Source organism: Corvus kubaryi, unplaced genomic scaffold, assembly GCF_017639235.1.
Source record: "Corvus kubaryi isolate FWS band 111438036 unplaced genomic scaffold, C.kubaryi_AGA036_p1.0 37391, whole genome shotgun sequence".
In the NCBI taxonomy this organism is placed as follows: domain Eukaryota; kingdom Metazoa; phylum Chordata; class Aves; order Passeriformes; family Corvidae; genus Corvus; species Corvus kubaryi.
In genome coordinates, this window is record NW_024581130.1 from 6964008 (window position 1) to 6991286 (window position 27279).

Below are 27279 nucleotides of genomic sequence, written 5' to 3' on the forward strand. Positions count from 1 at the left end.
GGGCTGTGAGGAAAGCTTTGTCCCGAAATATTGAAGGAAGTTGTCTAGAGAAGAGGAGGCTCAGGGGTGACCTCACTGGCCTCCACAGCTACCTCTTCCACAGTCTCTTCTACCATGCCTACAGGAAACAGCCTTAATCTGAGACAGGGGAGATTTAGACTAGGTATCAGAAAGGGTTCTTCACTGTTAGGATGGTCAGGCACTGGAATAGGTTGCCCAGGGAGGTGGTGGAGTCACCACCGCTGGCAGTGTTCAAGAGGTGTCTGGATGTGGTGCTGGATGCTGGTTCAGTGATTTAGGGGTTAAAGTGATAGTGCTGGGTGAATGGTTGGACTTGGTGATCTTGAAAGTCTCTTCCAACCCTGATGATTCTGTTGGAAATTATACAACTTAAAATTTTTTTAATGTAACTTTAGTCAGGGATTTGTTTGCCTTTGCCCAGGGAGAGGGAATTGAAGCTCCTCTTCAAAAGACTCTGTTCACTGAAGTTGGGTGAGGCATGATGAGTTAACATCTACAGATTGGGAGTAGCCAGAAGACATAGAGGAGATAAACGAGCATTAACAAAAATTATGCCCTGGTGTGGTTGGAGACACCTGGTCTGGGAAAAAAACCAGAGTCAGGACCTAATTAGCATCGAAGGCAAAGAGATCAATAACCAACAGGAGATCGAATACTAAGAATTTTGTAATTTAGGACCAATGAACATGAATGTCTTTAGAGATTTTTATGTATAAATAGGTGAAAAGTCTAGTAAAGAACCATGTATGGTGGAATGATTTTCACTGCACAACACAGGAAAGTGTGGATGAAATAATTTCTATTGCACATCCTGGCTGAAATAACATCCTAGCCAGAATAAAGGAATGCCGTGATTCTCTAACATTGAAAAGATGTTGTTGGAAGTTTCTGTTTTTCCTGCAGTTTCAGTGTCAATTCTATGGTTCTTTAAGGGGGCAGGCAGAGGGGCAAAGGTCCCCGGAAAAGGCTGGAGCCTCTCCTCAGGCTGCAGCAAGGAGGGGAAATATAAACCAAGGCTAAGCAAAACTCTCCCAAGATCTGTCTGCAGCGCAGACACTGAGTGGGACCCTGCTCAGCCAGGAGGAGGGCAGGGGGGGTTGTTCACGCAAAGGAACTGCTGAAAGCGCCTTTTTTTTCCTCTTTTTTTTAGGAAACATTTCGTTTCCATGCGTCGCCTTCATTTCCCACGTGCCCGTTTCGATTCCGAGGGTTCCCCCCGGCGCTCCCTGCCCCAAGGCAGCCCCGAAAATGAAAGCAAGCCCGAGCCGCCTCCGCCTGCGCCGCGCCGAGCCGGCCGCGGCCGGGGGCCTGCCAGGGAGGGCTCGGGGGCTGCCAGGGAGGGCCCGCCAAAGAGGGCCCGGGGGGCTGGCGAGGAGGAGCCGCGCCCGGTGACACCGCCCCGGGAGGCCGCGGGCGGACGGGCCGAGGGCAGCGGCCCGGGACGGGTTAAACAGGCCGGGCCCCCGGCTGCGGAGGCCCAGCCGCGCCCCATGGCGTGGGGCGGGCCCCTGTGGGCTCCTCGCAGTCTGCTCGAGGTGGTGGCCGTGCTCGCCGGGCTGGCAGCCATCGGGGGGCTCGCCGTGTAAGTACCCGCGGGGCCCCGCCTCGGGTAGGCCCGCCGGCCTTCCCCGCTTCCGCTTCTCACAAGCGAAAGGGAGACGCACACCCAGAGTTGGGGAGGGTTTTTGGGCGAGGGCGTGGTTGATATTTCATGGTTGAAGTAGCCGCGGGGTGGGAGCGCTGCCTGTGCGAGCACACGCTGTTGTAGCCTGCCCGAGAAGCAGGGCCAGGTGTCACCGCCATTGCCTGGCCCTGCCAAAGCTGAGCAGCTCAGCCAAACCTTACCCCATACCCCTTACTTCTGTACCTCTGAGGGTCAGCCTCGCCTTAGCCCAGGGTAAAAAAGCCTCTGGGCGCTGATCTGAGCTTGTTCATGCACTCAGAAGGGTGGAGAACATGGCTGTGGTCACATACCCTGCACATGGTTCAGCCCTTGGGTTTTGGTCTTTGAACCGGGTACAGTATGCAGCGTTGTCCCGGGCTGCTGCCAGTGTCCCAGCAGGACATGTCCAGCTGCCCCTGGCCCGGGGCTGGGCTCCACGGGAGCTGCCACACACTTACTCATGGTAGGTGCACAGGGTCCATGCGCTATGAAGAAACACATCGTCTGAGTGAGACTCGTGTGCCAGGCAGGGTGTCCAGCCTGCTGGAGCTTAGCAGTACAAGCCCATACTGGACTGGGAAAAATTTAATTTTTATTCTCCTTCTCTTTTTTTTTTTTTTTTTTTGTTTTTTGTAGTGTCTTCTACATTGAAGTAGTCATGGGACAAAAAATATGTCCTAAGGAGATAGAAAACTATGTGGCATCCTTAGTGCTGAGTGCAGTTGGTGACACGCTGGGCTATTACAATGGGAGGTGGGAGTTCCAGAAGAGCGGCCCAGTCATCCACAAGGAGCTGGCAGAGATGGGGGGACTGGGCAACTTCAGCATCCAAGGCTGGAGAGTCAGCGATGATACCGTGATGCACTTGGCCACGGCCGAAGCCCTGGTAGCTGCCGGGAAAAACCCAAGCTTACCACATCTCTACACTCTGCTTGCAAAGAACTACAAGGAGTGCATGAATGACATGGAGGGCAGAGCTCCAGGTAACCCCTCCATCCATCGTACTGTTTGGGTAGAGCTGTGCTGGCGCTTGTGTCTCTCTTGCAGCTTGCAGCTGGGGTTGGCCCTGGCTCTGCTTTTGGCTGTTCAGAGTGTTAACTGTGTTTTACGTAAAAGCAAAACCACACTCAGTGCCTGTTTCAGGATGAGCTAAAGAGAACAGAAGGCGGCAAGGTGAACTAGTTTGGGCTTCTCTGAACTAGATGAAAAAGATACTGTTTTGCCCACATTTAGAAAACACTCTTACAGGTGTTTTTGAGGCCTGGCCTTGAACTCGGGAAGGGTGATGGGTTTTGCACTTGGGATTCCTACATTCAGTGCATAAAAAATGCACATTCAATCAGTATAATGCACTGATTATAATGCACCGAGATGCTGTGTTAAAGCAACACATTTAAACAGAATTAATACAGAATTACTCATCATAAATGCAACAAATTACATGTAAAATATATTTAAAGGCACAGAGATCCTTGCTTGGAATAATTACATATTAAATATTAAACCCAAAGTCTGCTTGTGGTTAGCTCTGCATGCCTGCTTTCTGCAACAGGACAGTCAGGCCACAATCTTCTATTCTGAACCCTGTACTTCCACCATCTTTCTTTTCTCTGCACAGACACAGTGGCGCTGAGTTTGTGTCACAGGCAGGGGCCTGGCAGTATTCAGGAAGGGCACCTTGATGGCTACAGTAGCCAAGACATGTACAACATATCCCTTTGGCTCCTAGTTCACCCAGCCCTCCTCACCCAGCTCTTCCCCGAGGATTCCATCTGTCTCTGTGCTCGTGGCCCAGGCCATTCTGGATGCTTGGATTACATTTAAACTGGAGCTGCTTTGGCTGGGCCTCTAATTTGACCAGTGCAGGAAGTGTGAAGTATCCAGGAAACACTCAAATTCAGCAGTCTTGTGCAAAGTTTATACATTAAAATTGTATGTAGGCTTAGACATGCTTATTTGGAGTGGCCAGAGTATGTCAGGAGTGTTCTGTCTTGACATTAAACATGGGAAAGGCCAAGTCTTGCCACTGAGCATAGTGTATTAGAGCTGTGCATTTCCAAAGCAAACCAGGTTGGAAACCTGAACAGGAATTTATTCTACATACCTTTCCATAGTGGTCTCCTATCCTTGTGTCAAGAACTAAATTACCAGTCTTCTTTAACACCCGTAAATCCCAGTTGCTGAAGTGGCCTAATCAATAAAATATTTAGGAAGGAGTAATGATACTTGTCAGGATAGCAAAAGCTGGCAGATCACACTTCCAAGAGATTCACTGCAGTTTTGGTGAAGCAGCATCGTTTAGTTCCCCCAGCCAAGGTGGACTAACCACAGCTGGCAGTGAGACAGTACCTGGAAGGTATTTTCACCGTCTAAGCTTGGTGACGAAAACCTAAGATGAAAAGGAGAAGAACCTAAATTTTAAATGTTAGTAAATTTAAATGTTAGTGCTGCATTCCTTCTGTGACTGAGCTGTAATATGCCCACAAGAAGTTCCCATTTTGAAGTGAAGAATTTGAAAGCAAATTTGCTATGGATGCCAAGAGGAGTGACAAGGAAAGGTCAGATTGTCTAGGTAAAAAAAGAAACACCCATTGTTTAGAGGGTCCAAAAACAATTTAACGTCGTAAAATCTGAATTGCTCCTGCTGCAGCCACAGGAAAGGTATGCTAGCTCTGAGACCTTAAATCCTGACCCTTAGAAGTTTAATTCCCACTGAAGGGAATACCTAATCCATACCCGGAAAAGCTGTCTGCTGTCTGGAGTCTCCATGCCATATTGGTAAGTCCTAATGATAAAAGCTGCATGCCACTAACTTCTTTTGGCAGTTCAGAATAAATGGATTTTAACTGAGAACGTAACCCAGGGTCGTGCTATTCCGGCCTAAGTACTCACCAGGGAATTGCAGCCCTGAAGGCTGAGAATGGAAAGTTATTGTTGGAACTTTTCACCCAACACAGAAGAAATTTCCTTAGAACAGTGGGGGAAAGTCACACTGATGGCTCACATGAGGGAGTCCAGACCTGAAAGCGCAAAGGTGCGGTAACAAAGGGATTCCCACAACGTTCTGAGTCACAGGACAGCCGCAGCAGGGTCCCTCAGGGACGCAGCCCCAGGAGAGAACTCACCGCGGTAATTCAATGACAAGGTAACCCCTACATCTATTATTGCTATTCGTGATGTGCCACAGCCCCAAATTCATTGTTCCTTGCAGATTACAAAGCCACTGAATTAAGCTACACAAGCTTAGACACACTTCTTTTTTCACAGTTCAACTACAGTGCCTCTCCAGGAAATCTGTTTCAAAACTCTTTTGGTCCAAGTTCTCTCCCTTTGGAATTATTTACCACTATGTAGTTTTTTTATCTCACCTTTATCTCATCCCAAGCAACTGTTACTGTCTGTGCTCATGAAGAGTCTAGAGAAGTGGAATATTCCAAAAATAGGGTCCAGCTGTTCTTGAAACTTTTTCAGGTTGCCTGAATTCACACACGACTTTTTCCTTGTATTTGTTCTTCCCTTAGACTGTCGGGCTCTGGTCCCGCCGCCATGGCGCAGCGCCGGGCGCGGGGCCGTGAGGGCGGCACGGGGTTTCCGCAGCCCCTGCTCAGCCTCGCTCCCATTGGCTGCTCTGTGCTCCCTGCGCGGGAAGGGCCCTCGGGCCGGCACTGGGAGAGTTCCTGGGCAGAGCCCCGGCCGCGGCTGGGGAAATGAGCAGCGCTCAAACACCTACCGACAGTCCCTCCCTAGAGATTGCCTTCCCACCGGACTCCTGCTTTGGTATAGGCGTGTTACAGTATCCCTGCTGTAACATTAGACCAGTACCATGGTTAGGTGACTTCTAGTTTCCTGTTGTTAGTACAAAGGATTCCTAACCAGGATGTGAAGGATTTCCAAAACAATTTCCTAATTCAAAAACTCCCTACAGCAGTTTTTTAAAAAAAAGACCTGGTGTGATTCCAGCTTTGTCTTCCTAAATTGGCTTTCCAATGTTTTAATATTTTAACTGTTTCAAAGCCTGAGGATAATACTTACAATACTTCATAAATGCTAGGAGTCTTAGCTGTTACACACTGGTTTGTTTTACACAATTTTTTCCACTTCCAAGTTATCAGTAGTCATCTCCTAAAATAATATGCACAGGCGTAAAGCTGCAAGCAAATTGTATTGCAAAATAACCAGTCTTTCTTTCCATTTAAAGCCTTGTCATCTTCCTTTTTCTTTTAACTACAATTAGTGCAAGAACAACCTCACTTTTTAATGAAGAACTGAGGTGTGTGGTCTCATCCTGCCCATACATGTCCTGAAGAAATGTTTTTCTCGAAGTTTCAGCAAGAGTAATCTTTGGTTTTGTTATGCAGATTTTGATTTTAAGCTACCTTAGTCCCTGTGCTCTCTCCCCTCCTCCCTGTCTTCCTGGAAGTTCTCTTTTACCAGAATATACAAATAGAGTAGTTAGCACATCTTTTTAAGAATGTGGCTTTGTTTGACAGGTTCATTTTAATGTCCTGTTACAGGTCATTAAGTACAATGCTTGGTAAGGTGAGATTTTTAGAAAATTGCCTCAATTTTCTTTTAGTCATCATGAAGCTGGAAATGATACTGATATCCCTCTTAACAATTTTGATACACAGCAGCCAGCGCTGAATTAGTAAACTACACAAAAAGCAGATTTAGAAGCCTGAACATGTTCCCACGTTGAGACATCCTAAAAGCAAACTCACAGGTACTTCAGTCAGAGACTGGTCCCAGTAGAGCTAAAGACACTTGGCCCAGCACATGACATTATTCCTGACAGAGGCCAGCTGCTAGTTATTTTCAGTGTATGTCCAGAAGCCAGTCTTAAAGCTGTGCATGGATCTGGAGATATTTCACTTACAAGGGTGCTGTACATGCAGGTAAAACAGGCTGCCATAAACCAAACCCTACTGCCAAACATGTACACGAAAGTGCAGAAGCCAAGAGCTCTGCAGGGGACTTAGTGCAGTGCCTTGCTGTGATTAGCAAGGTCACGGATCATGGTGACTGAGTTGCACCAAAGTGAGGTGAAGTTGCTTGACCAGGCTTCCTCCTTGCTACTCTGTTCTATTTAGTTTGACTTCCCAAGTAACAGAGCACCTGCAAGTTCATCAGCTACCTGTGCCAGTGAGGGAACAAAGTGTAGGAGCAACAGTCTAGTTTTGGGGGTGTGGTAACAGCCAGCTGCTGGTTGACCCTGTGTGTCTGAGAGAGGACTGAGCACACTGGGATTTGTGGGGTCCACCTTTGCCGTTGTCCAACACGTCAAAACTTTAATGAAGCTGCTTGAAACCTGCCTTGATTTACCCTCCTGTTGGAAAAGAAGTATTTCAGATTGGGCCAGAAGGGAAGACTAGGAGAAAAAGGCAAGGTAGAAGAGAATCAAAGGTAATTTAATGTTCCAAATCTGTTTCTTCTTCACACACGAGAATTTGGGCTTAACTCTCAAAACATTCCACTGTCTTGGCTGGGCTCTGAAATTTGGGTGTGTTTTTTTGTCCTATGAATGTGTTGGACAAGTGTTAGTCTGAAGCAGCAGCACTGGAAGAAGCAGAGTAATTTCTTCAAAAAGTAAATAGCAGAAATATGAAAGAGATGGAGGTGGGCTTGCCTCATTTTGTATAGTCTTTCTGTAGTTACCCTTTAGTGGCAGTGTTTGGAGATGAACTAATGGGCTGGACAAACCTTTGGTGTCACCTAGTACGCTTGTTCTTCAGCTTATGGAAGAGGAGTACAGTAAAGCCAGTTATGCAGACCATGTTGAGGTGAGGGAGGTGCTACACTCGAGGCTTTCTGACAAACGTAAACTGCAGCAAGGGAGAGCTGGAAAACATTTTCTGTCAGTACATTTTCTATTAGTGAGGCAATAGAAAGATTCCTGAGGAGTTTGTGGGGTCTCTGCCTTTAAAAGTCCTGTAAAAAGGCTAAACTGAAAAAGCAGTTACCTAGACTTGCCTTTTGTCAGAGATCCTACAAACCTTTCTGTTTACAGGGAGATATCTAAGTATATGTGTATATATCTATTAGTATATATGTTTTATGGATAACATGAAATGTAAATATAAATAATGTCAGTAACTCAGCAGCGAAGTGTTTCCTACCCCCTAGACCTTTTAATTATTTTCACAAACAAAAATTATCAGGTCTGCTGGGGAGGATGCAGGATGCTCCAGCAGTTTCAGGCAGGATATGTATGTGAGCAGACAACTTATGCTTTTAAAGGGAAGCTCCAATGCAGAGCAGTGCTTTCTTCCCCACTGCCCTGCCTGTCTTCCCCAGTTCCCGAGCTGTCTCCTGCTGATGTTTCTGTTTCTTCTTTCTCTTGGGCTTTGTGGTTGCTGTCTCCAGGCGCCATGTCTCTGGAAAGCACCATGAAGCTGGACCCGGGGCGGCCGGATGGCTGGAGGATCCCGTTCAGCCCCCGGGCGGGAGGCTGCGGGGGTGCCATGCGCGCCATGTGCATCGGGCTGCGTTTCTACGACCCCGCTCAGCTGGAAACCCTTGTGAAAGTCAGCATCGAGAGCGGCCGCATGACCCACCACCACCCCACCGGCTACCTGGGGGCCCTGGCCTCGGCCCTCTTCACGGCTTATGCAGTGAACAGCGTGCCCCCCCCGGCCTGGGGGAAGGGGCTGATGGACGTGCTGCCCCAGGCAAAAGCCTACGTGCAGGACTCCGGCTTCTTTGTGAAGGAGAACATGGAGCACTGGTGAGCTGCACTCCCTGCACTGCCATTTCTTAAAGCTGTCGTACGACAGGGCGAGCTCTGCTCATACTAAAGTTTCAGTAATCACATTATGGTAAACTCCTAGGGCAGCACTCGCCTGCCATAGGATTAAATCAATTCAGAATACCTTAGCTTGGGTGAAAAAAAAAGGCAAGTTGTGTTTGGGTCTTGTAGTTGTGACCGTTTTTTGGATCCACTATGAAGTGGGTGGACTGGTCATCTCACACAACTTTGATCTTATGAAAGATGGGAAGCAGGGCTGGGGAACAGTACTAGGCTTAGGGCTGAGCTCAGTTTGAAAGTTATAACCAAATGTGACTGCATATTCACTGCAGCTCTGTGTGCAGGGGCACACACAGAGAGGTAGAACTGCTCTGAATTTGGGAGGATGACTCAGTTCTCACTCTGAGCCTTTGAATCCTGCAGGTGTTGGGCTGCCTTCTCCCATGTGGCTGGAGGGAGGGGAAATCTAACTCACTGAAACATGTCCCTGTGCCTCTTACTGTAAATCATGTCCCTTTTGACAAATGGGGGCCGCCTGCCATTTTGCTGAGCCCTCGCTTTGGGCTCTTGACGTGGCGCGTTTTCCGCTGGTGCCTGCGTGGTGCTCGGGTGTGTGCTGCTGTCCTGGGACAACTTAGAGCCGCTGCATCCCATCCCCTGTTTGGCAGGTATTACTTCGAAGAGCAGTGGAGAAAATACCTGGAGGAGAGAGGCATCGCGGACGGGGTCTCGCCGCCCACGTTCCCGCCCAAGTACGGCGTGGAAGAGAGAGACTCGTTCTACACCTCGCTCAGCTACAGCGGCTGGGCGGGCAGCAGCGGGCACGACACGCCCATGATCGCCTACGACGCCCTGCTGGGCGCGGGGGACTCCTGGACGGAGCTGGCCCACCGCGCCTTCTTCCACGGGGGTGACAGCGACTCCACTGCTGCCATCGCTGCCAGCTGGTGGGGCGTCATTCACGGCTTCCAGGGCGTTCCCCCCTCCCTCTACGCCCACCTGGAGTACAAGGACCGCCTGGAGAAGGTAGCCAAGGGCTTGTACAGCATCATCTAGGCAGGAGATGGCAGGGCAGCCCACAGGCACACTTACCACCGGCTGTGCCATGCTCTCTCGCTTGGATTGCAAACCCACTGGATTAAATCTCATGAGTGTGAGCCAGAACCTTTTCTCTGTGTGTTGGCTTCAGGGGAAGCGTTAGTTTGGGGCTGGTGGTTTGATGGGAGCACACAATGGTCCCCTGAGGCATCCCTCCTGTGCTGCAGGGTGGCTGCACATTGTCTGGTCCTCAAGTGGAGCAGGAGCACACCCACTGCAGCCCTGCTAGTCAGGCAGCAAACCCCACTCAGGCTGCCCCAAACTAGCATCCTCCCCCTGCAAGGGGATCAGGGGGCACAAGCAGCCCGTTGTGTTTGGGGACAACAAACCTTTCTTACAAAATTATTTTAGCAGAGGATATTTTTTGTTTTAAATCAATGTGGAAAAAAACCCCAAATCCAGCCTCAAAGGTGTGTAAGCAGCACATTTCGCCCAGTTCCACACCACTTACGCGATACAGGTAGGAATGCAGCATGCTACTTCCCTATTCCAGGGAATGTGGGAATTCTAGACTCCTGATCAAATCCTTACTTAAGGCAAAAGTGGGTAATGAGAATTAACAGGTTGCATTTTACATCAGCTTCAGTAGTGAATTATATTCTGCTTTCATCAAGGTTACTAAAGGTAATTTGCTTAACATTTGCTATGCATAATTCTATTAAAATAAGGGTTTTCTTCAAATCCAGATGATGACACAGTAAAGTACTTACTGCTTGCAGAACAATTTCAAAAACAGTGTTTCCCATTCAATAAAAAGACCTGACAGGCCTCTGTTAAATGGGATATTCTATTATGGCATGGGTTAAGGGATGGAAGGGCTATGAAATCAGAGGGTGCCAGGTGTCTACAAGCTCCAGCTGCAAGAAAGACGAGATGTGCTACCAATGGTAGGGAAAGAAGTTACTGCATCCAGGAATAGGGGCAGTGGGAGAGGCTTCCCAAGAAGAGGGCCTCAGCACACCCTTATGCAGGGAGTGCAGATAAAGGCAAAATAAAAGCCCAAATCTGACAAAAACCAGCAGCAATAGGATTCACAATTTCAACACAGTTTACTACAGCTCTTGGGTGTGTTGTATAAAACATGTTTTAGTGCAACATAGTACAAAGTTTTTGTTGGTTTTTTTTTCTTTTTTCTTTTTTTAAAAATCCCAAACATTATTTCCACATCATGCATGGACAGGGTCTCTCTCTTTCTTCTTGGATTCATTACAGAAAGTTACCGCAGAGAGAGTGGTTTGAAAAGCTTTGTGTTAAAACTCGTTACAGGAAGAGTCTGCCTTATAAAAACGGAGAGAAGTTTGAGACTGGGCAACACACTGCCAGAGCAATGGAGAAATGTCACCAGCAAAGTAAATTCAGGGACCACCACGGGAGCCACTTCCCAGGAAAGCCTGGGCTCTGTGCAGGAACCGCAGGGCTGGGAAGGGACCCCATCCACCCAGAGGGACAGGGCCATGGGGCAGGCCTCCAGGAGAGCCCTGCTCTGAGGCAGACAGGGTGGTGAGGAGGAGTGTGGCTCAGGTGCAGAGCAGAGCTCTCCCAGGAAAGAACGGCTCCCGCTGACTTCATTTTCTCTTCTTCCTTAAAGCTGAAGTGAGTCGTGGTTCCTGCCCGGGAGCAGTACATACAGGAGATGGCACAGTCAGGAAACAATACCCACTGGCTGCAGCTGCAGCTGTTTGCACCTCGATTCTTCATTTCCATTCACTCGTCATCCCACTCCTCTCTTTGCAGACGTCTTAGCCAGAAAGGGAAGACAAGTGTGCGGGTGTGCGATACATACAGATATAGGAGTGTGGTTTTATGCATATGCTGGGGCCAGTAAGCAGTTATGTCTTGAGGAGGCAGACTTCACAGAGGGACGAGTGAAACTGGGGCTTCCCAGCAGAAGAAGAAACCAGTGCTGTTCTGGTGGAGGTGCAGAGGTGGCCAATTTCAAATGCCTTAGCACGAGACTATCTGCAGCCATGTGGGTCCTCTCCCAGACAGGAGCAAGGCTTCATGGTGCAGATCTCCTACCTGAAGCTTCACCACCTCTGAAACATCAAGGCATCAGGGTCTAACTGACTGAGTGCTACAGAGCATCTGCTGAGGTCCCCTCTGCTCCCAAAGAGCAGTCCGACCCTCCGGAGAGGACAACGGCTGTGGGTATGGCACCTCTCACACGTGAGGCAGGGGGGTCTTGCGGCTGTGCCCATCTGCCCCTGGCTGGCTTCAGCCACGCTGCAAAAAAAGAAATGGCCGGATTTGCCAGGAAGACATCAAGGAAGACAACAAAAGGCCATTTTTGGCAAACATTTTCTTCCGCCAGACATAACACTTGTGGGGGAGGAGGCGGTTTCCTCCACAGGACAGGGCAGGGGTTCTTGGCATTAGGGGGTGCAGGAGGTCAGGTGCCCCACGTGGCAAGAGCCCTGGTTTGGTTCACGAGAGCCATATCTTTCACAGAAAGAACAGCATTTCCTGCCACAGTGACTCTTACAAGAGCAGGTGACTTTGCCAGGAGTGGGAGCTTCTGGAGAAATGGATTCTCTTCCTCAAGTCTCAGAAACAAAAGGCAGATGCACATACACACACGCAGGGGGAAGATTTCTCCTGGCCAAGGGGACAGGAAGTCCCCAGGGTGCTGATGTGCAGCAGGTTCCTTGCTTTGTCCAGGCTCACACTGGGAAGTAGTGCAGCCACAGGAAAACTCGTGACACGTGGTGGTTATAACTGCACATTCCCCCTATGTGGCATGTTTGCTACTGGGCTCTGTGGCTGAACCATCCAGGGACTGTGAACCCGACCCGTGGAGCTTATCCTTTCCTCCTTCTTAGAGTCATTACTTTGGTCATGTTGAAGCCTTCAGAGACTGGATCAAGCCTCCCATTCCCAAATGACTGGGGCACAGAGGAGATCCGCCTTGTCAGAGGTGGCAGCATGGACACCAGGGAGGAGCATGACTCTGGTGAGACCACACAAGGACCCTCTTTGCTACAACATAGTCAGGGCTTTCAGGTGTCCTCCTTCCTTTCCCCCCTTCAGTTCCTTGAGACAAACTAAACTGCTTTTGTCCTGACCACAAACATGCTCAATATTCAGTCTCTCCAAGACCTGGGAACACTCCCAAAAGGTGAATTGCTCCCTCCTGAGAAAACAAGATGGAGGCAAGAAGATGCTGAGGCTACAGCCAGTCTTTGAAATGGACCTCCTGAGAGACAGCCCAGTTAACCCCTCTGGGGACAGACCTGGCTTTGTCTGGTTTGGAAGAGGAAGGAGCTAGCTCAGTGCACCTTAGGAAAAGACCTTCTTCACTCTGGCACTGAGTCCGAGAAGGAAAACCAGTTTGTTTTGGAAAACATATACATTTACTTCCAAAGAGATCATCCCAGGACCAGCTACCCCCTGGGAACTCCACACTGTGTGGAGGGTAGGGGAAGTCTACAGTTCTTTAAGTGACCAAAAAAGAAACAATAAAAAAGTAACAGCCCAAAAGACAGGAACTGATGTGAGTCAAATTAGTCCAAGAGGAACATCCGCTATGTACAGCAAGTGCCTCTGTCCATGGGGGGTGAGGGGGAACGTTCCCACAGGTGCTGGAAGAAGCCTTGAACCTTCCTGCTCCCGCTGGCTGGGCAGAGCTCAGCCACTGTGTCAAAGCACAGAACACTGAAACAAAAGAAACAAGAACAACAAACCCCACTGTGTTCCTCAGGGTTCCCGGTGTATCTGCTTCTCTCCCTCTGTGCGTCCCTACAGGTGTCTCTGCCTCTTTAGTCTATGGTTCCTGGGTGGATGCTGAGGACTGGTGGCTCTAGGCAAGTGGGAGAGTAGTTGAGGTGAGGCTCTTTGATCCACAGCAAGGGGACCCCGTTCTTGCCCTCCGAGTTCTTGCTGGAGTTTCGGCTCTTGAACCGCACCAGGAGGATGGTGATGATCAAGATGCCAAAGATGGGGAAGGGGTAGAAGAACACAAAGTAGAAGAGGGCATCATTGGAGCAGATGACAGACTGCAGGGTGGAGCCTGGAAAGAGACACAGGGTGGTCACATTTCATGGCTTCTCTGTAATCAGGGCATGCAAACTCCGTCAGAAACATAAAAAACCTCAGATGCTCATTATTCTATGTCAGTGCAGGAGGTGGAGCTCTGGGAAAAATGTACCAGTGTTAGAACAGAAGAAAGTTATAACAGGGCACATTTCAGCTTTATCCCCCCAAGAGTTTCATGAGTGATAAGAGTCCTCCCTGGTGGAGATTTTATAGTATCTTATAAAGCAGGGAGACTTGCAAAGCCTGCATTCTCTCAGTGGTGCTACACAAAGGCAGCAGGACCCCAGAATCTCTACCTCCCTTAGATCTCATGATCTCAGTTACCTTCGGGGCCTCTAAACCATCCAACAGCTTCAAGAGTTGTGAGGAGACCTGCCTGCCACAGCCTGCACCCTTGTGCAGAGCTAATCCAACTTACTCCCAAATGGGAGGGTTAAATCCCAGTGGGTGGCAAGGTCTGTCCTCACTGACTTGAGACACACCAGCTGGTAAATGCTGTGGGTGAGCAGCCCCAGCACAGAGCTGAGTGCAGTGTAGATACTCCAGCAAAGCAAGAGCTGGCAAGAGCCATCGAGCTGACTGGAAAAGTACCAGCACCACAGACTCGCCCCAGTGCCATTCACTCCTTGGTTAAACCAAAGACACAGGGAATGCCAGGCCATGGCCCCAGACAGTCGTCACCTCTCCTCACCTGCATCCTGGACGTGCACAGCGACCACCCCTGACTCCTCCTCGGCCAGCCGGTACCAGAGGCCGTTGGGATCTGCCAGCCACTCCTCCACTCGGCACGAGTAGTTGCCCGTGTCGGCACCTCCAGCCTGCAGCACCGTCAGCCGGAAAAGCACCGCCGAGAGCCTCTGGAAGCGCAGGCGGCCCTCCCAGCGACCAGCCTCGGGGCTGAAGATGGCGTCAGGGCCCACACTCAGCACTGCCTCCCTCTCCTCCTCCTCCTCCCCCTCCTCGGCGCGGTCGCCCGCCTCTTTGGCCCGCAGGCTGTACCACGTCACTGCAAAGTGGGACTCGGGGCTGGAGCGGGACAGGATGCTGCAGTCCAGTGGGAAGGACTCCTTCTCCTGCACTGTGAGGTTGGCGGTGGCGGTGTCCACCTGCAAGGTAGGATCTGAGATGACAAAAATTAAGAGGTGAGCGCTGAGCAAAATGCTATGATCAAAACCATCGTGCTTCAGCACAGTCTGTCGTGACTCTGGTGCTGGGCATGATCCAAGCAAAACCCAAAGCTTGATGCAGCCTGACAAGACTCACAGGTACCTCTGTGGCCAACCTTGCAGGCACAGCATCCACACCTCACCACACACTGTCTAGCACAGGGTCAAACAGGAGCTGGCCGCAAGCACCACCCTACCTGTGCCCACCCTCACCCCAACTAAGGGACGAGAGGAGAAAGCTGCTGCAGCTCATCCAGATGTGCTACGGGAATGTGTCAGGATACCAAGGTTTGATGCATGTGCTGAGGAGCAATGTGCTACTCCTCCTCAGCTACTGCTGTACGGAACATTGCATTCCCTGCTTTTTATTTCTTTGAGAGTGCTCAAAGGACTTGAAAATCATTATGACAGAAGAGAAGAAGACCTTTTCCAGCAGCTTGGAAAGTTATTTAGATAAGAGATTCCTCCATGGAGGTGGCCTCAACACTGATTCAGCAATGACACTCCAAGTCTTCCTCTTAAATTTTTTTTCCCTCTAGTGCTTGCTGCAAGGCTAAAGAGATGTTTTTACCTAACTGAGACAGAGTGGCCAGAACCCACGATGAGTTGATTAAAGGCTGACTTCAAGAGCAATTAACATTTGGTTTAGTCATCTTGCCAGGGAGCACATACTCCAGGCATCACAATCAATCTGGGTCTAAGCTTTCCTTTAAAGATTAAAAAGCCCTTTCCAAGGCAGGAGCTGAGCAGGAAGGGCAAGTCGATAGCTCACCAAAGAAAGAAGCACTTTCTCCTCCAGCAAGGAGAGCTGGGCAAGCCCTCCCTTGTGCAGACCCTGGGTCTCCCTGCAGGAGGGGGCTGCTGTCCCCCAGCTCTTGTTAGCCATAGGGCTGCTGTGCCTAGTGGGCTTCTCATTACAGCACCAGCCCAACACTTTTTAAATGGTCCCATGAGGAAAACCTTCATTAAGGCCAGAGCTCTTCAGGCCATAAGCAATGTAAGTATTTTCAGTTCACATCGTCCCAAGGAAGACTCCTGAGCAGAAACAGGAATGAGTTAAGTCCTGAGATTTTGGGGACTACTAAGGTAAGAAGAAGGAAGGGAAGGAAATGGCTGGTCAAAACTAACACAAAGCCTCCCTCACCTTCAGCAGGTTAAGCAGAAAGAGGAGAACTGATGTCTGAAGGTGCTAAGAGGTTCCCCCCCACCCTTGCTGATGATTATAGCCCTGACAGATGAGGCTGGAGATCCTCACTAATGAGACATGAGTCACAAGCATGATTAGTCATTTTGTTAAGTACTGACTGCTATGAAACAAAAACAAACAACAACAAAGCACTTTTAGAAAAAAAAAATTATCTTCAATTAGCGCACTCCCAAATCCCTCTCTTCTTCCCACTCCACATTCTTCTGCAATTCAAGAGGAGCCTCAGAGATTTTTCCTGCTGTTCATTATCCCCTCCATCAGGCCTGGCAATTAGCACAATGGATGGAGAGCTGTACTGACAACCCAGCAGGGCACAGGGATTGCCTGGGGAAATGTCTTTGCTCAAGCCACTTTGGCCAGCAAAACTTCCCAAGCAAAGACGTGGCAGATAAGAGCTCTGCTGTCTCCTGAGAATGCTCCTCCTCCACAGTACAAATCTCTGCCAGGAATGACCACTAAAATCTTTCCAGGACCTCATGCTTTTGCCAGCTCCGCTGCAGTTACGAAGCTGACAACTTGCTGGAATGGGCAGGCATGAAGCACTGCAGAACATGCAGAGGGATTGCTTTAGAAGCTGGAAAGTACTCAGTGGAGTACTGTACAGTTTTTTGACCTACAGCCTTTAAGACATTTAATCTTGAGCCACATGCCTCAAAAAATAGGGAATCTGTATTTGCCAAGGTAAACTGCCTTTGCATCCTATCTGTTGTTAAAACAGGCAAAACTTAGCAGAGTACTCTGGGAATCCGCTTTTGAGGGTTTAGGAGTCCATCAGTGCTGGTCAGTCTTAAGAACCACCTTTTGGGAGCACAGGAGCAGGCAACTCCACTGTGTCCTAAGTCAAGCAACGTTGGCTGAACAGCAACTCCTTGTGGAGCTCAAGAGGAGAAAGAAATCGTATGATCAAAGTCAGGCTCTGCAGGAAGATTACAGAGCTGTAGTTCATACATACAGGGAGAAGAAACAAAAGGTCAAAGCTCAATTCGAGTTGAAATTGGCCAGTATTGTGTCAGCTAACAAGAAGGGCTTTTTAAAGGATGGTAACAGCAAGATGTCTGAAGAAAATGTTGGGAGTGATACTTGTTGAAGATTGTCACCTGATTAATAGGGATGAAGAAAATGCAGAGGCATTCGATGGTTTTTTGCCTCAGTCTTTACTAATACTATATAATAATAAATTATATATATATAAAATATATATATAATAAATAATAGACCTTGGACTGCCCAGTCCTGTGAGTCAGAGGACCACGACTGCAGAACAGTCACTTTCCATCCACAGACATTGGGAGGCATCAGCTGTCTCAGCTGAGTATCCACAAATCCATGGGGCCTGATGGGATTCATCCCAGCATACTGATGGAGCTGGCAGGTGTCATGGCAGGACCCCTCTTGAACATCATCCAAAGGCCCTGGGAGTCTGGGAAGGCGCCTGCTGGCTGGAAGTTGCCAGTATTATTCCAATTTACAAGAAGGGCGTGAGGGAAGACCCAGGAAACTACAGACCCGTTAGTCTAACCTCATTTCCTGGAAAAGTCACAGAGAAGATTATCCTGGGTACTACTGAAAGGCATTTAAAGAACAATGGAAGATCTGGATACAGGAGTTGAATGCACCATTAGCAAGTTTGCTGACCATAGCAAACTGGGAGCTCCTGCTGACTCTCTTGAGGGACAAGAGGCCACACAAAGTGATCTAGATAGATTGGAGCTCTGGACTTTGATTAATGGAATGAAAATTCACAAGTTGAAACGCCTGGATTTTGCACCTAGGTCAAAGTAACACCATGCACAAGAACTGGGAGAGGAGTGGCTGGAGAGCAGCCCTGCAGAAAGGGATCTATCTGGGGGTGCTGCTGGTTGATAGCAAGCTCAGTAAGAATCAGCAGTGTGCCTCTGCTGCCCTCTTTTCATGACAGGACCTTGCCCCTGGGGCACACACCTGGGAATCACAGGTAGCTTCTTCCATCCTGTTCTCAATGAAAATGTGAGTAAAATCAGGAGCCTGTGCTATTCAATCTGCCAAAAGTGATGAAAAAAAGTAAATTGCAGATGCAAGATGCAGTGACAAAATCCCAGGCCCATCTAGTTGTGTCTGCAGGACTTGCTCTACACTCCTTCCAGAAAAGCAAGGGTGCAATCAAGAAGACAAGGAAAAAGGAATCAGCATGGTCTGTCCTGTGATCCTGCCCTCCGCCCAGACCCTCACAGACAAATGGTGACTCGTGTTTGCCCCAGAGGGCACAAGGCTGCTCAAGGCAGATGGCACCAGACCCTCCTCACCTGGCTGCTTGACCGTGAGGGTGATGAGCCCGGAGAGGTCCTCTGCCCGCTTGTACCAGCGGTCGCTGGGGTCCAGCAGCCACTCCTCCACGCGGCAGCTGTAGGCCCCGCTGTCCCGCACGGTGGAGTTCTGGATGGAGAGCAGGTAGAGGCCCGGGGCCGGGCTCTCCAGGTGCAGCCGGCTCCGCAGGTCGCCCAGCGCCGCTGGCTCCCCGTAGTGCAGCGTGCTCTGCCGGCTCAGCCAGGCCACCACCTCCTTGTCGGCGCGGCCCGGCCGCCACACCGACCACTCCACCGACAGCTGGGATGAGGGGCTGGTCCGGTTGCTCACCAGGCACTCCAGGGTCACCCACTCGTTCTCCAGCACCGTGATGTTCTTGTGGGTCTGGTTGACCTGCAGGCGGTTATCTATGGGAAAAGGCCATTAGAAATGCAACGTGACCAAGGGCTGCAAGGGTCCTTTTGTCTCCCCAAAAGCCTTTCCTACATGGCCACAATCCTGGGGTGTGACAAAAGAAATAAGGAAGTAGAGGAAAAAATAAGGGAGAAAGGAGAGGACAAAAAAAAAGGGGAGGAGAAGAAAATAGGGCTTGTGTTTTTTAGGGTCTTCTGAAAACCTCAGGCTAGCCACCAACAATGACCCATTCAGTGCAGGGAACTGCAAACCCACAATCTCCCGCTAGGACCTGGGAGGTCCTAAGTGCACACAGACCTAATCAAGGGAGATCACACCTCAATCTTTTCTTGTTCTCCTCCTAGGATGAGGCAGTAGCCTGATCACACCCCAAGCACTAAGCCCCCCTGTTGTGGAAAAAGGAAAAAAAAAAGCAAGGTGGAGAACAGACAGCTGATTACAGGGAACCCCCACTGCAAAACGAGAAGTGGCATGAGGGCAAAATCACATGCAGTGTTTTGCTGCCTTGGGAATGTCCCTGGTTTTTGCTCCACAATTTCATTGATACAGGAGGGTGACTGGAATCAGCTCTTTTATGTGAAATGACGTGTTGTACACTCCTAAATCCCTCACCATTCTTTCCAGGGGCAGCCTGGACTTCCCTGGTACTGCTGCTGCAGCAAGCACTGTACTTCCCAGAGAGAGGTGGGCAGTGCAAAGGAGGGGGCAGTCAGAGCTCTCCCGTCCCTGGCCACCCCTCAGCCACCTCGGGACTTTGCTGACAGAAACGAGGAGCTGGCACTGGCAACAGGCCATGGCCTGCTGCGCTGTCTGCGTGCGTGGCCAGGCAAAGCTGCACTGGGGACCATATCCAATATCCCTCTTGCACCTTCGTCCACAGAACTTGTGTCTAGCCAGCCAAATCCAGACAGAGAAAATGCACTGAGCACCCTACTCCAGCCCTGATATCCAACTGCATCCATCCTGCCTGAGGGATTTTATCTTCCAGACACAGGCAGCTGGAGCAAGCAAGGACAAGGCAGGCTTCCCCATGAAGTACCAATGCTGTGGGACAGTACTTGCCTGCCTGCCTCTCCCCTTTGCCCTTTGTCCCAGCTTGTGGGGGCCATATTTAGCTCCTCCACCACCTCACCTTCATCAGAGTCGTCCACTGCCTCAGAAACCACCCACAGAGAAGATTTCTCCTTTCCTGGCAGCCAGCTCCCCACCTGATTAAACTTGTTATTCCCATCTCATGTGTATAGGGAAAAGAGACAAGACTTCCTGTGCCTGTCAGGATACAGGCAGAGAGTAAAATTAAACTGTGTGCAAGACATAAAAATGCTTTCCCAGGCAGGCACACAGGGGTTCTCTCTCAGCAGGCCGCTAGTTGACACTCTTGCTACGTGATGCTCTCAAGGATAATGAAACCTGGCTGGATGCAGGGGCCCTATGGACTATGTGGGATGGACAACCTTCATGTGGGGACACTGAAAGGCACCCAGGCTCAGCCTAGAGAGACAAGAGTCACATCAAAGGAGCAAAAACCCTCTTTCCACACAGGGATGTGCAGGCATGAGGACGGGGTGGCAATCTCACAGGCCGAGCACAGGAGGCAATGCCAAGAGGACCCCACCTGGCTGCTTGACGGTGACCTCGGTGCGCCCCGACACCTCCTCTGCCAGCTTGTACCAGGCATGGTTGGGGCTGAGCAGCCACTCCTCCACGTGGCAGTAGTAGCTGCCGCTGTCCCGCACCTCTGCCCGCTGCACCGTGAGGCTGAAGAGCCCGCCCGAGGCGGAGCGCTCGAACTGCAGCCGGCCCCGCAGCCCCTCCTCCTCCGCGTAGGTGCCGTACTCGAAGGCCGAGCTGTGGGTGGTCTTCAGGATGAGCTTTCCGTCAGCGTCCGAGGGCTTGTGCACGTACCACAGCACGGCGAAGTGGGAGTCGGGGCTGGTCTGGGATTTCACCGAGCAGTTCAGGGGGATGGGCCGGTTCTCCACCAGAGTGATGCTCCGCTTCGACTTGCTCACCTGCAGCTTGGTCACTGGGGGGGGGAATGGAGAAGGATGAAGAGAGGTGGGTCGTTAACACAGGAAAGAAACTCACCTGATTGGGGGTGGACCAGAGAGTCCCCTCTTGCCTGGGTCCCACTTGTCTTTAAGACATTTAGATATTCTACCAAATCTCTCCTTTCAAAGCCTATCTCCTCCTGGATCCTCCTACTGTGTCCCTCAGCAACAGAGGCGGCTTTTTCACAGTCTGACCTTTAAAAGACTTTTTAATTCATAGTGGTCTAAGGCACCAGACTTAGCAAGAAGACTACACCCAAACTCAGTGGTTTTTCTCATGGTGACATCACACCACTTGCACCTCAGGGCAATGAACTGTTGACCAGTTCCAGAGAAAACCACTTCTGAGAAAGTGAATTAAGCAAGACCCCACTGCTGTCACATGCCAGCCATCTCAGAGAGATGTAACCCATAGCTAGGGGAGGAAATGCAGGCACAACTGGAAAAGGAGAAGGAGCACCAGACTGGAAGGGATCAGTAGGGAGCAAGCTCTGCTCCCACAGAAAGGAGATCTGGCTCCAAGTCCATCACAAACTGCACAGCCTAGAACAAGCCACAGGCACACCACCTCCCTTGGCTTCCCAGGCACAAGTGCAGCTCCCACGCTGTAGCCAGGCGGTCACACGGTGTTGAGGATGATACAGCAGAATCATTAGCTCTAGTTCCTGTAAGGAGAGACACACGGATCCTAATTCCCCTCTCCCTGTACGATCACAAGACACAGCCTCCGCTGCTGCAGCGTGCGCTCAGACTGTGCTGTCACCTGAGCCCTGAGCCAGGCCATTCCTGTGGGCAGGGAGGACACAAAGCGCCCTCCTGTGACACTTGTGCTTGGTGTGCCCCGGAGCCCCTCTGGCTACAGACGGGGGAGAGGGGCAGCTCCCACCCAGCCGGACACACCACTCCTCCCAGCAGCTCTGCCACCATGGCCCTCCCCTCCTTCACCTCTCCTCACACAGCTGCTCCCCTCTGAAAGGGGGAATGCTGCCTTGCTGCCAGGTGAAGGGACTTCGCTGACAAGCTACAAATCTCTTCAATAAAACCTAAAGAGCGCATGGGTACAAGTAGCACGACAAAAGTGTGGCACCACAGGCATGAACAGCTGAGGGCTGCCAGGGGACCTGTGCCCATCCACACCCTGCAAACACATCCCACGCATCCTGTGTTTGTGAGGAAGCAGTGTTGTCTTCTCTCTCTCACCAAGGCATGGGCTCCTTGCTTTGCATCACACTTTGCTTCCAGCTTCCCTTGGGCACCAGGGCCTCGGATGCCTGTCGGCACAAGCGATGAGTGACGGTGCCCAGGGAGAGGATGGGCACAAACAACTTCAAATGGGAGGAACTCCCACCACAGCAGTGCTTTCTGCTCTATCACATCTGAGATAGGCATCCTGGTATCACATCAGACATTCCTCTGGAGCCTGGATTGCCCGTGGCTTTGATCAGTATGCTAATAAAGGCTCAGTGGCTGTGGTATGGCATGCAGCCACTGGAGGAAGGAAAGGAGGGAAACTGTCCTTGTTTTTCCTCCCTAGGGACTTTAACCTAATGGAAAGAGTCAGTGTCACCCTGTTGTGTTTCTGTCAGAAGCATTCCTTCCCCTTTGTCTCACTTCAGGACAAAAGCCTTAGCCACCACACCCACCCTCATCCCACCTTTTTGGCTCACTATTGGTTAAGAATGGTTATTTCGAGTATTAATCAATCTTCCAAGTCCCTGGGAGATGAACCAATAAAGGAGAAGGTGGTTCTCAGCAGTTTCCTTTCTCCCCAGCCCCCTTTCCAAACAGTTTATTTTTAATTGGTACTGGATTATTTTCTGCAACCGTTACTACGGAAACCTCGGTTACTATAGCAACCGTGTATGTTAAGTCAGTAGCCCTATATCTATTAAAATGCAGTATATACACACGCTGCGTGTGGTGGGTTGCTCGATATCAACATACACACACAGACAAAGGCAGGGTACACGCAGACCAGAGCTGTTGAGAGGCAAGCACCCCTCTCAGTGCTCTTCTCACATCGTGGCACCTCCAGGAGATGAAAATGAGGATGACTGACACGGAGTAATTTTAACCTTAGTGTTTGGGGCAACAGACCTGCACCTTGTACATGACAGATGTATTCCACTGAAGCAGTGAGGGCTTGTTCCCAGACAGTAATCACAGTAATTGTCACTGTGTACAAACAGCACGGACCCCTGAGGTCATCCAAGGACTCTCAGATGGCGTCTTTGCAGCTTTACCTGCTTTTATTCTTTTTTGAGAGTGATGGGGATGCAAACTTATTAACTCTGGCAAAAATGAGATCTTAAATTACACGCACACATGCCCCTCCAGCCCTCCAAGCTGTCCTTGGCAGCCACTGCAGCCAGCAGTCAGGGATGTGCCCACATTTGCACTGAGTCCCCAAGATATTGATGAGATGAGCGCTTCTACAGCTGCTACCAGCTGGAGCAGCAAGCCCTGGCAGGGAATTACAGGTCTTCCCTTTGCCAGACAGCACTCTTGCAGAGGTTCGTAACACTGTGCACGAAGTTTCCTCTAGATTAGAGGTATCAGTGATATGTAATGACATACCTGCCAATGCACTTTTCATCAAACATGAATTATTTTCCTAAGGGAGGCACACCACAGAAGATGCAAGTGCAGGTTTTGTTTCCCTCCCACAGAATTAGACAGGACATTCTCAGTCTTTTCCAATTCTGTGAATGCCAAACACTTCCACGTCCTGGTACTGGCTCCTGCATAGTATACACGCACCCACCTCTTCTTCATCACCTTTTGCAGATCCTGTAGGAATAACTCACGGCTTTTACGGACCACAGGCTGATAACTGCTAAGCTGGAAACGCTGTGGCAATCAGGTTACCTTGGGGCAGCTTCACCCTCAGGCTGGTGGCTGGTTTGCTTGTCTGTGCATGGCAGAGATCCTGGTTAAGACACGGGAAGCTTTGTGGGATAACTCATACTTCTGCTCTCCCATGGGGCTGACCATCAGCCACTGTTCACAGATAAGCAAACGAACCCACAAAGCTCATTTTGCATTTCGGAAAAATTACTTAATAAGGGGAAAACAGATTAATATCGAAGTTCGTGGTCCAGGGTAATGGGAAAGGTATGGTAAAACACCAGGGAGTCCATCTATCTCTTCTCCCATTCTGGTGGTATAAGCCTATTCCAGCGCAAACTTGAGTCTCTCCATGCCATGTGCAGCTTGCCAGGTCATGTTTAAAGATGCTGCCATGACATGGAAATGGTTGTAGCTCCTGGTGCACGAGTGAGGTTTCGAGAACTCTGACACGCGAGGCACCGAGCCAGCAAAACCTCCGCCCTATTGACAAGGGGGAAACTCCCTTTCCTGGCTTGAGGATTTGCCTGGGCAGAGAGCCAGGAAAGGGCTCGGCCTTCAAACGGTGAATTGATCCGGTGTGCCCCAGGGGCTGGGGTTTCGGTGAGGCAGGGCAGGGCAGCTCCAGCCCTGTGCCAGGCAGTGGAGGTGGTGGGTGCAGTGCTGTGAACAGACACGGTTACACGGCGTTTTCTGCTGCGCTGTCAAGAGGCTGATGTTCTCTTAACAGCCTCCCGAACAGCTGCTCAGTGAGAGGAACAGGTGCCTGTGTCTAGGTGAAGTTATCGTGCGTATCATCTGCAAACCATAATCCTGTTGCCACAATGTCTCCTGGCTCCCTGGAGAGTGCCAGTAAAGAGGATATCATACCTTAATGTACTGTAATTGGCCCTACACAGGCTATTAAGGCTTTCAATTTACACTGGCAACAAGTCATGGTTAAAACCCTCTTAGTTTTTTTTAAGGCAGCATGGTCTCCCAGCCCCTGTGAAGCCACACAACCTCTGTGTGAAGAGTGTAGGTGCTGAGCCCTGTAAGTGGTGCTTGGGCAGGGCCCTGCAGGCAGCACCAGAACAGGGACAGCTCTCTGAGGGCATCCTAATCCAACTGCTGGAGGAGCTCCAGGAGGTTCAATGGGTGGTGGCTCAAGCCAGAGCCTGACCAGGACATGAGGGATGGATATTACATGCTTGTTGGGGTGGAGAGGCTGGCAAAGATATTCAGTGTCCTCAACAAGCTCACACACGTACTAGACACCTCACCTCACCTCAGAGACAGTCCTCCAGCATCACATCCCTCTGCACTAACTCCCAGGCCAAGGAAAATGTCCCCGCTCACTTTCAGGGACATGCATTACCTCAGGATGCCTGTGGCAACTTCTGGTCCTCAAAGCTTGCATGTCTGGTCCTCCCAGCTTGCTCCCTGCCTGGGAGCTCAGGTCAGACACACCTTACAACCACAGCAGGCTATGACACAGCCAGGTCCTCTACAAGCTGATATATCTAAGTAGGGATTTTCTACACACCATCAAGCAGGCAGTCAGTCTCCTCAAGCTGAGCATGTGGTAAGCACAGTTATACAAATATTTGGGGGAAGGGAAAGCAGTCATCAGAGGAGGAGGACAGAGACAGTGATATGATTCATGGCTTTTCTGCTGACTTGCTGCCTCTTGGCTCCCTCCCCTCTGTTTCCTAATCACCAAGCTGGGGTTACAACACTTAACTTTAGCAAAGCACTTTGCAACCTGTACCTAAAAATGCTGTGATAAGAAGATGCTCCGTCTCAGACACCTTACATCATTTTTGCCTTGTAGGCAGCAAGAAAATACAACAGCAGGAGTTTACTTCCCACCTGGGAGCCACTATTACCAAGTCCTGGGAATGGCAACGTTTAATTGCAGCTGAAGATACTGTTTTCCCAAAACAGCCCCATACAAAACCCCAGAACGCTGCTCCTGCAGCAAAGGAGGAGGGGGGTCATCCGCTGGGGAAAGAGCCAGCTCCGCATGAGCCAGCAGCTGTGGCACAGAAGGGGGGGCAGGAGGATGGACACTACCACCCCAGAGAGTCCCCAGAAAGCCCTGTCACCACAGCAGGGAGGTAGTGTCCCACTTTGGAGGCTGCTGCTCTCTGGGGAGAGCTCCTCCAGAGAACGCTCTTGCTTGGAGAGAACTGGTGAAGTGTTGCAAAAAGTTTTCTGGGGGAATGTCCTACTTTTAAAAGCCTCCACTGAGATTTCATTGTGCTGAAGTGTGTGTGCAGGGGGAGCAGAAACGAGGCCAGCCCAACCTGAACCCAGCCCTGGTTTAACACCATACAGTGGGTTTAGCAGGCCGATCAGGAGAGATTCTTTTCCTGGAGCATAACCCCATGGTGACTTCCTACAAGGAACCCATCTCTCCCAGCACACTCAATGTACAACCCTGAAGGGCACTGGCCAGGCCTTTGGCACAAACTCAGCCATCCCCTCAGCCTGTGGTCACAGCCCAGAGGTGCTTCATCATTCCCTCACCACGGCCTGAAAAGCACTCAGTGCCTGAATTCCTCCCGGGGATGTTTGCCTGGGATTCAAGAGACAAGTGTCCACGTTACTGGCACAGGCTTAGGCACATACTAGCATTCAGACCTCTGCCAGCTCTTCTCCCGTCCACAAAGCAGGGCTGAGGAGCCTCGTCCACCTCCCCAGACACTGCAAGGACTCCTGCTTTAATGACTGAAGGAGTCAAGCAAGTACACGCCAGCCTTCTGACTCAGCATGGCAAGAGCTGAATGACTCACGTTTATAAGGTTAGTTGAAAGCAAACCAGTGTTCAAAAGGGAAAGATGTGCAAGCCCTTTTGGAGAAGAGGCATCAGAAGAAAGGCATTTGCAGAAGGGAAGAAAACGAGATGCTCCTAGGAGGACTGTGCTCATTAAGCTTAACCATGGCATAGAAATCACAGCAAAGTAAAGACAAAGGCTTCCAGCACCGGGGCAACCTCCCCAGAGAAGGTGGGAACATGGCAGCACAGCTCCCAACTCCGGCTATTCTCTTTTAACTGAACACAATTCCTCCTGAAACTGGATTAGTGAGGTTGCAAATTGCATTAGCCAACATGGGAGGCTGCTGGTGCAACAGGAGCAGCAGAAAGGGAAATAGCATTAGACTTTGCCTGCCATTATTACTGCCATTATTAACTTGTCACTTTACTGTAGTGTTCCTATAACAATGAATTATTGCCTGCAAACAGGCTGACATGATTGAATTACTGGGAGAGCAGCTCTATGGGAAGGAAAGACAATGTTAACCCTTTCCTGAGGAAGGCTCAGCTTCAGCCCCCTCCCACGTGGCCAGACAAAAGAGCGAGGCTGTGACTGAACACCACCAAGTGACCTGCATTTCAACGTGTTCAGCAAGTTGCTGCAAAGTCCACAGCCCAGCAGGCAGCCCAGACACTCCCCAGCCTCACAGCTGCTGCTGCAGCAAAACCAGCCAGGTATTTAAGTAGCCATGCCTGTCCATGCTGACCATCTCCCATCCAACAGCCCTGCCCAGCACTCAGCCCTGAACACAGGCACAGGACTGAAGGACACTGTGCTACTGCAGTCTGGGGAGCAGAGTTTGATGCTCTCAAAATGGTGCCAGAGGGTGCTGTGGCAAAGCAAAACAGGAACTTCTCCTCAAACCCTGTGGTGGATCCACTTGCTCATCCACACCCACTCCAGCCCCACAGAAAGTGAGTGTGGCATCATCCCAATGTACCTACAAGTGGC

The 27279-nt window shown here is 50.3% G+C and overlaps 2 protein-coding genes across 3 annotated transcripts in view; one reads left to right on the forward strand and one right to left on the reverse strand.

Moving 5' to 3' along the window:
• Positions 1–1134: 1134 nt before the first annotated feature.
• Positions 1135–10305, forward strand: ADPRH (ADP-ribosylarginine hydrolase). Its single transcript, XM_042037884.1, has 4 exons — positions 1135–1603; positions 2321–2667; positions 8048–8408; positions 9098–10305. Exons 1-4 carry the CDS (start codon positions 1188–1190, stop codon positions 9483–9485), a joined length of 1512 nt encoding a protein of 503 aa, XP_041893818.1. The 5' UTR covers positions 1135–1187; the 3' UTR covers positions 9486–10305.
• A 252-nt stretch (positions 10306–10557) lies between these two features.
• IGSF3 (immunoglobulin superfamily member 3) overlaps positions 10558–27279 on the reverse strand; it is a 94762-nt gene continuing 78040 nt past the window's right edge. For both annotated transcript variants that reach the window (XM_042037883.1, XM_042037882.1), the window contains 4 exons: positions 20245–20655; positions 18215–18622; positions 14251–14679; positions 10558–13533 (listed from right to left, as the gene is read on the reverse strand). In XM_042037883.1, the coding sequence (XP_041893817.1) occupies positions 13283–13533; positions 14251–14679; positions 18215–18622; positions 20245–20655 (1499 nt within the window). In that variant the 3' untranslated portion in view covers positions 10558–13282. The remainder of the gene's footprint in view (positions 13534–14250; positions 14680–18214; positions 18623–20244; positions 20656–27279) is intronic.

Coding starts and splice junctions, on each gene's coding strand:
- ADPRH (XM_042037884.1), top strand. CDS start 1,188: ATGCGTCGCCTTCATTTCCCACGTGCCCGTTTCGATTCCGAGGGTTCC. Junction 1,604..2,320: donor GCCATCGGGGGGCTCGCCGT/GTAAGTACCCGC, acceptor TGTTTTTTGTAG/TGTCTTCTACATTGAAGTAG. Junction 8,409..9,097: donor AAGGAGAACATGGAGCACTG/GTGAGCTGCACT, acceptor CCTGTTTGGCAG/GTATTACTTCGAAGAGCAGT.